The 15,332-nt window shown below is 46.0% G+C and overlaps 1 protein-coding gene across 1 annotated transcript in view; it reads left to right on the forward strand.

The window, feature by feature from the left end:
• Positions 1 to 1,745: 1,745 nt before the first annotated feature.
• DNHD1 (dynein heavy chain domain 1) overlaps positions 1,746 to 15,332 on the forward strand; it is a gene marked incomplete at its 5' end in the record, with an annotated part of 55,987 nt that continues 42,400 nt past the window's right edge. The window contains 5 exon segments of the mRNA XM_036242201.1: positions 1,746 to 2,323; positions 5,709 to 5,882; positions 11,042 to 11,245; positions 11,324 to 11,434; positions 13,072 to 13,228. Coding sequence (XP_036098094.1) covers positions 1,746 to 2,323; positions 5,709 to 5,882; positions 11,042 to 11,245; positions 11,324 to 11,434; positions 13,072 to 13,228 — 1,224 coding nt within the window.

The raw sequence follows: 15,332 nt of genomic DNA on the forward strand, positions 1-15,332 counted from the left end.
TGAATTTCTATTTTTGTTTTAATCGTTCAACCCCACCCCCCGATTTTGAGCTTCTTGTGATCAAGAATTTTGCAGGCCGGTGTGGCTCATTGGTTGAGCACTTACCAATGCACCAAGAGGTCGCCGGTTCCATTCTCGGTCAGGCACATACCCAGGTTGTGGGCCGATCCCCAGTGGAGGGCATACAGAAGGTAGCCAGTCGATGTTCCCTCTCATCGATGTTTCTATCTCTCCTCTCATTTCCTCTCTCTGTAAAATCAATAAATAAATAAAATTTTTTTTTAATAAATAAAAGAATTTGTCTTATTAAAGGTTGGGGAGGGGTGAGATGGGGGAGGTGGGTATGTGTGTGGCAGGAGTGGGGGAGGGCGAAGTGGTCTCAGTGACAGGTCGTTGGTGCCTGGCGCTAGCCTTGCGGCTCAGTGAATGGATAAACAGGTGCAAGGACTACACCTGCCCACGGAGCCCTCAGGATTGCTACTTCCCTTAATCAACCTTGTCCTTGTTACTCAGTGCGGGCCACGCTGACCGGTATTCCCAAGGTGTGTAGGCAGCCTGCAGGCACGTTCGGCCTGGCCCCGCCCCCCGTCTCTACGGGCATCTGACCCCGCCCCTGGCCCCGCCCCTTACTGGCTCACCGCGGGTGCTCCAGGCGGCAGCCTGAGCCTCCCTGGAGGCGTCAAGTAACCGTTCTAACAGCTGGGAGGGGGTGGAGTGCGTGCGTCCATAGCGCCCCATTCGCTACCCTTCGCCTTGTGGGACCACTCTAGCTGTTGCTCCCTGGAAGGTCCTCTCCTCCTACGCTCCCAAGATCCCTCCTTCCTCCTCTTTCTAACTCCTCCTCCTGCTAGCCCCTCCGCCCATCCTGACAAGTGTGCTCTATGGCCACTCCTGCTTGCTGCCCTCAACAGCCCCTTCAGCCCGCCTGCAGATAGGACTGGGGCTTTGCTGCCTCTGAGTCGCGCCTGTTCCTGCCTGTTCCTCGTTCACACGGTCGGTCGCCAGGCTCCACTCCCGGGGACGGTTCCTCACTGTTATGGAGGTTCTCTGAGTCGTTTTCCGTGTGTGTAGCAGTTTGCCTCTGCAGTGGTCTGTCTGCCCGTCTCTCTGAGTGTGGGTGGCTGTGTGCAGAGTGAGTCTGTGCCTAGGACCCAAGTCTAAGTTAGCCCATTTCCCAACAGGTGCTCCTTGATGAAACCTCATCGCCAGATCCCTCTCTCTCCCCTTCCCTTGCCTCCTGCACCCCTTAGGCCAGGTGAGGGGGACAGTATCCTGGGTGATGGGAAGGAACTTGTGCACGGGAGGGCCCCCACTTCTGTCCTGGGTGGGTTTCTTACCAGTCTTTGGGGAGGCTATAGGTAAGGTTAAGGGTCCCAGGAAAGGCCTTGTGCTGATTTGGCTCTGCCCAGCAGATCCCATTTCTCTGTCTTAAGTCCCTCCCTTCTTCTTTCCTCCAACCCTTTTGAGCCCGACCATCCCCTGACCAGCGTCTAAGGCCCCTCTCTTGCTTCTTTCCTGGGCTGGGCCAAACAGATGTGGCTCGGCAGCCAGGAGCCTGGAATTGGCAGTCGGACCCTGAGCAGTGGGCAAGGTCGGTTCGCCAGCAGTTGAATACCCTGCTCCCCTTGGTCTCCCAGACAAGGGAGGGCTCATCTCCTGAAGAGGAATCATCTGGTGCCCTTGAGTCTCAGCACCATCACAGGAAACAGAGTCACTTCCTGAAGGCAGTAACTGAGTTACTACCAAGGCTGAAGCTCCTGGTAGCTGAGCTCCAAACTCTGTTCTTAGCTGTGCTGCAGGACAGCAGCCCTGCAGCCTGGCACTACCTGCATTCAGTGCTGCAGCTGCTCCGTCCATATCGTGCCTGGCTGAGCGGCCACCTTGATTTGCTGCCCTTCCTGGGACAGTTGTACCACTGGGCACCCTGGGTCCAATCCCAGCTCCAGCTGGACCTGCTAGATGCCATAGACCAGGTCTTTCCCCCAGACACCTCTTTGTTAGAGAGCACCTCCCATGTCGACTGCTGTCTTCAGAACCAGAGGTCCCAGCAGGGGCCCCCACTCCCAGCATGCCCTTTCGTGCAGGCCCGGAGCAGTGGGCAGCAAGGAGGGGAGGATTTGGCCACATGGCTGCGACCACTGACTCTGCCTGAGCTACAGCGCAGCCTGGGTATTGTTGGTGTCCAGGTGGCTCTGAAAGAGGCCCGGTGGCAAGATGGCTTTAGCCTCCTGCCCTTGGCGCTGGCAGCGGACATCCCTGTACAGTATGAAAGCAGTGGCGCTGACGGCGCAGAGGAGGAGCCTGTTGGAAGAAGAAAGACTGAGTAAGTGAGGGGCCCAGTCTGGGGTTTTGAGCAGAGGAGAGAAAGAAGCCAGTTTATGGGTGCCTCCTGGGTCATCTGGTTGTCTAAAACCAACTCTCTATTGATTTTAGGGATTAGCCTCACCCCAAACCAAGATGGTATAAAGCTGCTCCTCTCTTCCTTTTTCTTCAAAATTAACCCAGTGGTCTGAGTGTTAAGTCTCACAGGGAAATGCAGAAATTAATGAAAATCAAGTCAGCTCTGAGGAAGCCAAAGCTTCAGAAGACGTCTTGAGTTTCCCGTTTCCAGATTTCTTTCTCAGATGGTGCTGGAAGCCTCCTTAGTTCTTTTCCTCACTCCATAATCCCTGAGGCTTGTCTCTGGGCTGACCTAGTGCTGGGTTCTGGATGCTGAGTACAGGTCTTTTCCTTGGGATGCTTCTAGCTGAGTGCTTATCTAAGGGCCTTCCCACCTATATCATTGTGAACTAAGCCAGCTTTAAGGCAGCTTAGAGTTGCCAGCAGTGCCGGAGGGAACTTTCATTCTGATCCTTCCAGGGTCTTGCTCTAGCTTTGCCAGTGTGGGTATCCTGGCCCCTCTAGTGAAGATGCCCCCGCCCCCATCAGGCTCTCCTTGTTTTCTTCAGGATTTCAGAATGCCAACAGAGACCTCCTCTTCTGAGAGTTCTCTAACTCTAGTCTTGGAAACCTCCCTCCTCTCTGGGTTGATTTTCTAAGTAGCTTGCAGCTTGTCTTTGACACATTCACTATCTGGGAAGAAGGGTGGTTTTACCTGTAATCAAGCTCGACTTTGTTAGTTTTTGCTAGAAGTTAATGGCTGGGTCAAGTTTTCTCTGAAGCCTTGGAGCCCTAATGGTGGACAGTTAGGCAGGCTCCTGGGGGCCCTGATGGCAGGTGGCCAGTGCTAACAATGTATGCTTCAATAACCCCAGCTGACTTCCTTTTACACTGAGCTCTGAGTGTAAGTTTCCTTTCCTGGGGTCACTCCACTGAAGTGAAAATGGGTTGAGATGTTGGGAAGGGGTCATGTTTTCTTGGTGCTCTCTTTGGACCTGGTGGTAAACCTCTGAGGCCTAGTGAATGTGGCTTAATTTGCATGAACTTTTCCAGGACTGGTCTCCCAGGCATTCATTCTTTCAGTAAGTATTATTGGATACTTAATATATATCAGGAACTGCTAGATGCTGAGGATACAAAAGTGAACAAGACAGACTCAATCCCTTCCCTTGGGTTTTACAGCTTAGTTAGGGAGACAAATGTTAAATAGGTTGATACAAGTAACATAATTACAAATTGTGCTAAGCAGCTATAAAATTAAGAACACTGCCTTTCCCCGGGCTGCTGCTCTGGTGTGTGTGTATAAAGTTAGAGGAAAGCACCTCAGAGGGGTTTGGGTTTTGGTTAGAGTCAAAATATCTCGCAGTTTAGGAGGTGAAATAAGAGCAGAGTTTCAAGGAGGAGGGAGCAGTCAGTATTGTTAAATGCTGTTGAGGTAAGTAAGAAAAACCTGGAAAATGTTCATTGGGTTTAGCAACAGGGAGGTGGTTGGTGAGAGGGGTTTCAGTGTTGTGTGAGGAGGAAGCTAGTCTGTAGTGTATTCAGAAGTGAACGGGAGATGAAGTAGAAATTATGTTTTACTATTCTTTCATGAAGCTTGGCTTGAAAGGGACAGAGATATAGTCAGATAGCAGATTAAAAGAATAGTGGTGTCTGGGCAGAACTCTTTTAAAAAAAAAGGTTTGAGAGAAGTTCATAGCTCTTAAGACAGTACTTGAGAAATGAGTGTTCAATAAACATATGTAGAGTGAATGAATAAATATAGGCTAATGGTAAGGAGAATAGATAGAAAATTCCTCATGAAGAGGGGATAGGGATCCAGAGCACAAAAGGAAGGATTAGCCTTGTAGAGAAGAAAGGACACTCCTTCCTCTCAAATTGGGGCACAAGATTAGGATGGGAGTAAGTACAGATACATATGCGAGAAGGCAGCTGAACTTGAGGGAGTTTGTTCATGTCTGAGAGCCTCAGTTTTCTCTGGGCAGAGAAGGGAGAGGACTAGGCAGGGTTGGGCATGGGGTGGGGGTTGGTGGAGGCCTGGATAGCAGCTGAGGACACTGAAAAAGAAAGCTACCTGAGGACTGGTACTAAGACATTGGAGCAGAGTGAGCCCACAGTTGAGAATGGACAAACACCAGAAATCTAGAGAGGAGCCAATATTCCTGGTTCTGCAAGCTGAACCTACTTAGATCACATAGGACTTGAATTGTTAAGAAAATGAACCTTTAATAGCAGTTACACCATTACCATGTCCCGATCCAACATCAAAGTCATAAACCCTATAGTTGGTGTGAACTTTACAATAAGATTGTACTATTATCCCCTGGTAACTTGTTCTGTTGATTAATGTTAGGATCAGTTAATGACACTGGTATACTTTGGTTAAGTCTAAGTTTAATTATTCAGAGGATTGTGTGTGTGTGTGTATTTGTGTGTGTGTGTGTGTGTGTGTACACTCTGCGGTCACTCCAACCAAACTTATTAGTCCAGGCAATTAACATTTTGTCTCTTGGATAATTCCTTTTGATGTCCATTTTGTTGACTGGTGAGGTAGAAGTGTAGTGGTAGAAGTGTAAGAAGGTGGAGGGGTTAAAGGGTGCACCACTGGATCCTGGCTGGAAAGGAAAGGGTGGGAAACTAGAGGTTGGGTGATAACAGGGAAGAGTCACAGGCATGGAGATCATGCAGGATTGGAAGCGGGTATAATGAGAGCAGAGCTACGAGATCTAGAAGGTTAGAAGTTGCCGGAGAGGAGAAATCCAGGACTGTGGACTTGCAACATGATGAGTTGGGAAAATAAAAGTATTCCTATCACTTTTACTCAGTATTACATAATACTTACTTCCCAGTAATTACAGTCAATCCAGAATGACTAGTCACTTGTTAGAAAGGAGGGAGTTGTCCATGCACATGTCTGTGTGAACATAGCTACATGGCTGTGCTTTTTGTATATATATATAAAATTGATTTTAGAGAGAGAGGAAAGGAGAGGGAGAGAGTGACAGAAACATCGACGAGAGGGAATAACAACTGGTCACCTCTTGCATGCCCCACACTGGGGACCCTGCCCACAACCAGGGCATATGCCCTGACTGGGAATCGAACCTGCGACCTGTTGGTGCATGGGTCGACACTCAATCACTGAGCCACACTGGCCGGGCTGCCTGGCTGTGTTGTGCCATGGATGGCATTTGCTTGTATAGGAGGTAAAAGGCTCTGTCAGCACCACAGAGGTCCTCTTAGGCACCTGACCTGGCTCCTCTCAATGGCCAATAGTGGCAACCTGACCTCTTTGCTCTGCCCTATCTCTCCTGATTTTTTTCATGAAGGTCTCAGCTTGACTCTGAAGTTTCTAGAAAGAAGACCTTCCAAAAGAGCAGCAGTGGCTTCTTCCCTCCGACTTCCCTCCCGGGTAGCCAGGCAATGACCATTCTGAAGACAGAGAGATACCTGAAGAAGATCCACTTCATCTACCTCAATGTGGCTCCTAGTCGGTACTTTAGGTAAGAGTCGAAATGTAGGCCTCTTCTCTTTCCTCTCCCTGACTTCCTCCCATTCTATCTCTCCCCCCATCTCCTCGCCATCCTCATTCCTCACCTGTGTTTTCTCCTCTTCCCTCTCATTTCTCATCTGTCTCCCAGTTTCCCTCCCTCTTCCCTTCACCTCAGCCTCACAGCCTTTTGTCTTAGCCATCCTCTTCTACTTTTTGCTCTATCTTCTTTATTCTTTTTTTAAAAGTATGTTTTTACTGATTTTTTTAGAGAGAGAGGAAGGGAGAGAGAGATAGAAACATCAATGTGAAAGAGAAACATCTATCAGCTGCTTCCTGCACACCCCCTACTGGGGATTGAGCCTGAAATCTGAAATCCGGGCCTGTGCCCTGACCAGGAGTTGAACCGGGACCTCTTAGTCCATGGGACGATGCTCTATCCATTTAGCCACACCAGCTGGGTTGTCTTCTTTATTCTATCCTAGAACTATAGAAACATTTGGTCATTACCGCAGAATGGCAAACTCTCCCAACTCCAATGCATGAATCAGGTGCCTGTTTAAATCTTTACAGTGTCAGGAAAGTTTTGTGTTTCCCAACGCATCCTGTTCCTTAGACTGAACCAACATTGGCTCTCTTTTATTCTAGTTTTATATCTGGGGTCATAAAAACAAGTCTCCTCCTCCAACATGACTCAAGAGGCATTCATTGACTTTCTTTAATTAGGTTCAATACTTGCATATTTTCAAAAACCCTATTCAAGTCTCATCTCTTCCTGAAGTAATAATAATAATTTCTATTCATCAATCTTTCCCGTGTACCAGGCATTAGGCTAATAAAGACATGAGATGTGTTATTTAATTCTCACCTACCAGGTAGGTGCTGTTACTATTTCCATATATAAGATGAGTAGACTGATGCATAGAGAGGTTAAGGGACTTGTCCAAAGTCACGTAGTTGGTGGAAACAGGACTTAAACCATCTCAATTCAGAAGTCCATGCTTTTAAGCAGTATCTGATACACTCTCCCAGAGAGCTTTATTTTCTGTATGCACTGATCTCTTTTTCCTGGGCTTAGGTAGCACTATGGAACATCCCTTCATTTACCAAGTCATTTAACAAACTCACTGAGAGCACTGTGCCAGTTATTAAGCAACTGTGTCTTGGTTCTAATTTTACTCTTCTGTCTCTGCTTTGTAATACTTGGGCTGAGACTGAGAATTTCATTTCTCATTTTTCAGCTGGCCTCCTGTTAGGCTTGATGACTAGGGGGTGCTAGAAGGAGACTAGGCAGCTGGATACGAGGAGAAGGGGCTTTCTCCTTTCTTTGCTTGCTCTTCCTGTCAGCATGGTCCCAGAAGGGGTCCTTCATCCTGGCAGCAGCAGGCACATTTCTGAATCAGCCTCTTCATGATTCTAAGAGGTACTAACGCCAGCCAGCCAGGTCACACCTTCCCATCAGAATTCTGAGTCTCAACTCTGCAAGGCTCCTCCTCCAAAATCCTTAGGTACTGGTAGCAGCCAGGAAATACCACCTTAGAAATTCCAACTCTACAATCCCTCCTCCAAGCTCATAGCGACTAAGAACCCCAACCTCTTCCCTTTGTCCTTCTAGTCCCAGGGCTGGTAGTTATCTCTGTGCTACCTTAGTGCTCCCTTTTTGCTTTCTCAGTCCCCTGATACCTTTTAAAAACCACATTCTGTCTATTGAATTCACTTTGTTGTAATGCCTGCTGTGGTTTCGGTTTTCTTGACTGGACCCTGACTGATACAGTACTTGGTATCATGAGTAGTCCCAGGCAACGAGCCTCAAATATGGGATTCTGATGTTGGTCTGGTAATGTCCTTGACCTTGAACATTACTGAGCTCCTTGCTAATGGGAAATAGGATACTAGTAATCCATGACATGTAGTGCCTGCCATCACAAATAATTAAATTACCACTTTTGGTGGAATGTGATGAGCTACCTACTGCCACCTAGTGGCTGCTACGCTGGACTGTCTGGCAGTTAGGGTAGTAATGTCAGCAGTGTGGGATGAGATGCCAATTGACCGTGGTGGAAAATTGTGAGCTTAGGACTTTAAATGATCAGCGCAGTTACAATTAGAGAAGCAGCACCATCAAAGATAATTAGGCACATAAGCCAGAAACCATGAGCAAGAGAACTGAAAGGGCAGTGAATAATCACAGGGCCGGCGTCTGCCAAGGAAGGAACCCAGTGAAGTGAGTTTCATGTTTGGTGCCTCTTTTCCCCAAACGGGCGCCTGATGATCCCGGTGGAGGCAGTTGTGTGTCCGTTTTGCTCTAAGCTCCCAAATGACCGACCGAGAGGAGGAGCTGAGCTGTCGACAGCCTCGGAGCAGAAGCGGTGGAAGTTGCCGCGGCTCCACAGCAAGGACGGAGGTGTCCTCTGGTTAGTATTCGTTGTAACTAGGGTCCCAATCCGAAGCCCAGGAGATTTAATTTGTGGGTTCTCTGGTAGGTTCATACAGATGAGTTTCACATCTTATCCAGATATTCTGCCCAGTTTTTTCTAGTTGTTCTCAAGTGGGAGTGTTGGTCCAAATTTCTAGCACACCATCAGCAGAAGTAGAATCCTGGCATTTGTGGTTTCATTTTATTTGTCATATAACAGGTTTTTTCCCCCGCAATGTGTTTGAATTTATTTATTTATTTTAGTTTTTGTTTTCCATTTTTATTAATTTTTTTTGTTACAGATGTTTTTCCTTTCCCCCTAGACACTCTCCTTCCTATCCCGCCTCCCACCCCACCCCCAGTGTTTGAATTTATTAATTTGTTGTATATTTGTCCTAGATTTTGATTCACATTTACAGAGGAATTTGTTCCTTCACTTCCCTAGAGTGTTTGCTCCACGATCTCCTCCCCACTCTACTGCCCCACTTAAACTTGCATTCCGCCCCCCCCCCCCCACTGCCATCTCCCTTTTCCTGCCCCCCCCCCACCCCCTATTTATTAGGTTTATCCTCTTCTCCCATGGAATGAGAGCTCTGTCAGAGCAGGGGTTTTTGTTTGTAATGTTCAGCAATGTGTCCTCAAGGTTTAGGACAGTTTAACATAGAGTACAAAGCCAGTAACATTTGTTGAATAAATGAATGAATTACCCAAAGTAGGAACATATTTGGAGTATAGACCTTGCTGTGTTTCAGGTACATGCAAGACAGAGACTGAGATGTTCTGGAAGCAGTTGAGTAGATGGGTCTGGGACTCGGAAAGATCTTGACTTGCCCCGTTTACTCTCTAGCATCACTTAATACTCCAGTTGATCTGAGTTGTTTGAGGGCAAGGACTATGTAGTAAATTTTATGTCCTCATCTCCAATCACAGTACTTGGAAAGAAGGGGAACTTGATAAGTGGTTTAACTAAACTCCATGACATCAGGGACTGGATTTGTTGTGTTCATTACTGTATGCTCAATGCCTGACACAGAGCTTGGCTTAATAAACATTTATAGAATGAGTGAATATCTCCCCAAAGGAGCAGTGGCCATTGGGAGTGAGGAAGTACTCCCTAATTTCTGGCCCTGTGCAGAAAGGGCAGCCTTGACTAAGAAAGTCATAGGGACAGGAGTGTCCCCTTGGGAGGTCCAGGGCTCACTAGGGTAGGTAGCCAGCCTGTGGGAAGCTAAATGGCCCAGTAGTTAAGAGAGGAGGCTTCAGTCAGGTAGATTTGGTTTTAAATCCTATATTCTTCCCTTAACTGCGTTAGGCAAAGTTATGACTTCTCTTAGTTTAGTTTTTTCATCTGTAATCTGGGGATAAAAGTACTTGAAAGATCTAGTTACTTTGTCAGACATAAAGTTTCTGTGTGACTTAACTTAGTGAGTTCATTCTGTAATATATCTGAACACTCTTAAGTCATTTTCTCAATAATGTATTCTAGAGCCCTGGTTTGTTTGGGTCAGCAGTTAGAGCATTGGCCTATGAACCGATGGGTCGTGGGTTCAATTCCCACTCAAGGGCATGTACCTGGGTTGTAGATTCGATCCCTTGCTCTGGTTGGGGTTGTGAGGGAGATGGACACATTGATATTTCTCTCTCTCTCTCTCTCTCTCTCTCCCCCCCCTTTTTCCCTCCCTCCCTCCCTTCTACTCTATCTAAAAATCAATGGGAAAATATCCTCCAGCAAGGATTAACAAAAGTAAATAAATAAATAAAATGCAAGTTTCTGGGAGGGAAATATTTTTAAAAGGGAAAAAAGAACTTTAAAAAGATAATGTATTCTAGAAAGCTGAGAGAGATAAAAGATAGAGGAGGACCATTATATCTTTTAGACATTATAGGCATAGGACCTAGGTAGGACAGAGCTTTCCAAGGGCATAAAGATATATTCAGTGCTTCAGAATATTACTGGCTATAAGTTATGAAAAGAAAACTACAGAGTAAGAATTAATAAATGCTTAATTCAGTGTGCCCAAACCTAGCATGATGCTAACTAGTTTACTGCTGCAAGATACAACTATTATATAGCTGCTTGTAAACTGCATCTCATGTGAAATGCAGGTGCATTTCTCTGAAGCACAAGGATTTAGTTGGATGGCTCTGGAGGTGCCTTGTTCACGAGGTGGCAGTGTCCCTCTCTGGCCTGTGTGTAGACTTCGTGTTGCCTCTTGCTTTTCCCCATTCTCAGTTATTCCAGGTGGCATTCTCTGATTACCGCTGATGCTATTTCAGTGTCTAGAGATGTATATATTTTATCATTTCCAAGATGCACCTTTTTTTTTTTTCCACATTTCAACATCTCTGAAACTGTGATGTATCTTACAGGTCGATGGAGTATCATATTGGCAGCACTTTTTATTTTAGTGTTTCATTTAAAAAATTCTGCCTCTTATAACTAATGGCAGTCTTTGATTTATAATGGGATGTAGGATAGCTAGGTCTGGAGATATGAACCTCTTGGAACTGGCTGGGGGTCTTTTTCTTTCTCTCAACCTATCCTTGGCTTCGATTTCTTCTTAATAACATTTGCTCCATCTTTCTATTTTGAAGATCATTCTGCTCTTTATCCCCTTCTTCCCACTTTCCACTGCTTTCTTTCTTTCCTCCTTTTTTTTTTTTTTTTTTTTTTAATCTCCTCTCCCTTCTTTTGTCCGTTCCTAAAGTCTGCACAAGTTCCCAGGGCTCCCATTGATCAGAGCCCCTTTTTAAAGGCCCTACAGCCTGGTGGTGGTGCCACTAAGCAAGGTGAATCCTGAGCACTACATCTTCTCTCCCTTTGGGGTCCTGCATATACATCCCGCGGAGGACACTGAAGCAATGACGCTGGGCACCTGGCACCGCCACTCTGTCCTCTGGCAACAGCTCCAGTTCATTCCGTTCTTCAAGTACTGCCTCTTGCGCAAGGCCTGGGCCCGGTAGGTGACGATGTGTGTGGATCTGGGGAAGCACTGCAGAGAGCAAGCTGCATGTCCTCACTGCCCTCTGCTCTGTAGCTGGAAGAAGAGCATGAAGTCTCAGGGGCTGCACCGCTGCCGGGCTTTCCTGGGCAGGCACCTGCTGTCTGCTGTGCCCCACTTTGGAGTGGCGCTGCTCCATATCAGCAGGTGAGAAGTTTTCAGAACACAGCTTCTGTGGAGTTTTAAAAATCATTTTTATAAAAAGTAATAACATATTTCTTGTAGAAAATTTAGAAAATGCAAAGAAGCACAAAGGGAAAACAGTGTCAATCCTTCCACCCACAAGTCACCACTATGAACATTCTGTTGCATATCCCTCTGTCTTTTTTCTGTCACCTATACAATTGTGACCAGATTTTACATAGTGTTAGGTAACCAGTTGTTTTTTTCTCTGAATAATATATTCTGAACATGTCGCCATATAATCATGTATTCCTACATCAGGTTACCCCAGATCACACAATTATTAAGTATCTAATCTGGGGATCTAATGCAGGTGTTTGAATCTAAACTATCTACTCTTTCCATGGTATTACTTGGATTCTTTCTTTGGAAAAGCTTAGTTGTCCCTATTTTCAGTACTTGCTTGCTTTTTCTGCACTCCTCAGTTGTCTTCTGTGACAGGACTTGCCATCTCAGATGGCTGTGGGGCCCAAGCAGGAGCTAAGGAAGAAATGCAGTGGGTTGGGTGGAAGGCATTACAAAGTATGGGGACTGCAACCTGGAGACCGCATCTAAAGAGGACAGTCACACTCACTTCCAATTCACAGTTGCCATTGGGCATATAGGTCCAGCATGTCAGCTTCCTTAGTTTTCAGTATTTCCTGTAAATCCACATTTTTGTTTAGTTTCTTAATTTTACCTGGTGAGCTCAAATTTTTATTAAAACACTATGTTGGCCAACTCTTCGTGGTACATATAGAAACCATTTCAGTCTGAATTTAGCCCCTGGGCTACCAGTTTATAACCTATGCTCTGGGCATCCTCCATTCTAGCCTGATCATCATGGTGTTCATTAAAAGCATAAGGTTTTAAAAACAACAACAACAAAAATGCATAAGGGCTTGGAGGCTAGACTGATCTGAGTTTAAATCCTGGATGCTAGCAAGGGACTTTATTCTTTGAGACTCAGTTTCCTGAATTTCAAACTAGAGATAAAGATTTCTGCCACACAGCTATAGCGAGAACCAAATGAGATTGTGACTATAAAGTATCATGTTCAGTGCCTCTTAATAGGAACAGAATAAAGAATCATCCTCTGTTTATTAGAGGTCTTTCATCCCTTTCAAGAATGTTTAGAGATGTGGTGTTTTCAGGGCAGGTGGGGGTGGGGTGGGGTGGGGTATGGATAACAGAGGTGAGTTTCTTCAGAAATAGCCTGTAGGGAAGTTTTAGGTTCATCACCTTTGGATCATCACCTATCCATCTAGACTTTTAGGGCCCCCCAGCTTCCCCTATTCCAAGGAGGAAGCCTCTGTAGTCTCTCCTTCTAAGTCAGACCTTGGGATATATTTGGCCCTCTCTCCTGGCAGAAAGGTCACTCAGTGTAAACATTTGCACCTACCCCAGGCCTCTCCCAAAGAATTCCCCAGCCAGCAGCTTCCTGGGCTTGAATCCTTCCAAAAAACTCTCAAGAGGAAGCTGTCACTGTTGGTAACTGGATGTATTACAGTGTGTCTAAACCTTTGCTCATTCTGAGGTGAGCTGGGCTAGGAAGAGGTCAAACATGTCCAAGGAAAGAGGGCTGAGATGCCAGCTCTGACCAGCATGGCCCTTGATTCCAGGCTTCTGCAGGAGCTGCATTCTGTGTCCTGGCTGCCCCAGGAGCCGGATCGTTGCTACCAGCTGCTGGACCTGCAGCAGGCTCTGGCCACAGAGAATCACAAGGCCCTGCACCTGCTTTCTCGCTGCCTGCACCTCTGCTCATCCATCCTTCACATGGTGAGAGGCTCCAGTTTACTGTGAACCTTTTCTCGAAGGCAAGCTCACCAGAGTTCCATCTCCTCTTGGCTTCAACTTCTCCTGGGATCCCCCTGGGTGGCCTGTATTCTGCAGTTGGCTCAGAGCCATTGTCCTGCCTAGCAACAGCAGTCTCTGCTCTGGGTGGTGGTATCAATAATAGGTAGGAAGAGCCTTGGACTCAGCCTTTTTCTAAGGGGTGGTCCTGGCCATGAGCAGGGAGGAGAAGGAACATAACAACATCTATTTTTCAGCTGTTTGTACCAGGGGCACTAGGGAACTGAGAGTTGGAATCCTGATCTCTCATGCTGCTGGCCACTGTGGCTGGTAGAAGCATCCAGTGATGACATCCTTCCTAACTTTGCATCTGCAGTACATGCCCCCTGCCAAGGGCTCTGGGAGGCTCTGCAGTGTACTTGCCTCTTGCCCATGACCTATCATCGCAGTTTGTTGTCTGTTAGGTGGGGCTGGATACTCACAAAGTTCTCTGGCTAATCACCATCTGCAGGTATGTCCAGTTCTGAGAGAGAGGATACACCCAGACTGTGTGAAAATGAGAAATGATGTGAAGGAGGTCCTTGGTATATTCACACAGGGAAGTGATGGTCTGTACGCTCCTGACAACAGCAGCTGGACCTGGCATTGCACTAAACTGAGTGGGCAGAAGGGGCACCGCGCTCCACGGTCTCTGTCTTCCTCCCAGTTTCTAAATCCCACACTTGTTTAACTGTTACAAAACTCTTTATAACTTTCTTATACTCAGTAGTTTGGTTTTTTTGTGTGTGTATGTGTTTTTTTATCCTCACCCAAGGACATTTTTGCATTTATCTTCAGATAGAGTGGGAGTAAGAGAGGGAGGAAGAGAGAGGGAGAAACATCGATGTGAGAGAGACACATCGAGTGGTTGCCTCCTACACAACCCCAACTAGGGCCAGGGACAAAGTGTAACTGAAGTACGTGCCCTTAGCGGGAACCAAACCCAGGACTCTCTGGTCCGCGGGTCGACGAGCTAACCACTGAGGCAAACCGGCCGGGGCTGTGGTGTTTTTATTATTATTATTATTAATAAATTATACTTGCAGTAAACACCAAGTGTCCAGTTTGTTGAAATATTTGCATATATAAACCCACGTGAAGATAAGAGAACACTCCCAGCACCCCAGTAAGCCCCCAGCACCTCAATAACCCCACAAAGTAACTACTACTCTGACCTCTGTCACCATAGATTAATTTTGAATTTCATATAAGTGAAATCAGACAGCATTGTTTAGCTCTTTTTTCTTTTTTTTTTTTTGACTCAACATTATGTTAGTGAGATTTATCCATAATGCTCTAGTAGCAGTAATTCCTTCTTTTGTAAGCTATGTATTTCCTCGTATGAATGTACCACCATTTATTTGCTAATTTTCCTATTGATGGATCTAATTTTTCACTATTATGAATAATGCTGCTATGAACATTCTCGTAGGTGTCTTTTGGTGGACATAGCACTCATTTGTTTGGGGCATATATTCCAGGAGTGGTCGCTGGAATAAATGATGTGTATGTCTTACAATGCCAAATAGTTTTCTAGAGTGATTGTACCAGTTTACAGTCTCACCAGTGATGTAGGACATTTCCAGTCGTCCCATGTTCTCATTAGTACTTGGTATTGTCAGGGTTTTTGATTTTAGCCACACTAATAGGTGAATAGTGGTATCTTACTGTGGTTTTGTGTTTCTTTGATCACCAGTGATGTTGAGCATCTTTTCATGTTTATTGGCCACGTGCTACCTTCTTCTGTGAAGTGTCTAACTCTCTTGCTCATTTTTAATTGGGTTGTTTGTGTTTCTTTTTTCCTATTAATTTGTAGGAGTTCTTTTTATTTTTTTTATTAAAATTTTTTTTTTCTTTATTGATTTTAGAGAGAGAGGAAGGGAGAGGGAGAGATAGAAACATCAATGAGAGAGAACACCACCTCCTACAGGCCCCCCACTGGGGATTTGGCCCACAACCTGGGCATGTGCCCTGACCTGGAATCCAACCGGCGACCTCTTGGTGCATGGGTCAATGCTCAACCACTGAGCCACACCGGCTGGGCTAATTT

The sequence above is a fragment of the Molossus molossus genome, unplaced genomic scaffold, assembly GCF_014108415.1.
Source record: "Molossus molossus isolate mMolMol1 unplaced genomic scaffold, mMolMol1.p scaffold_m16_p_41, whole genome shotgun sequence".
Taxonomy (NCBI): Eukaryota; Metazoa; Chordata; class Mammalia; order Chiroptera; family Molossidae; genus Molossus; species Molossus molossus.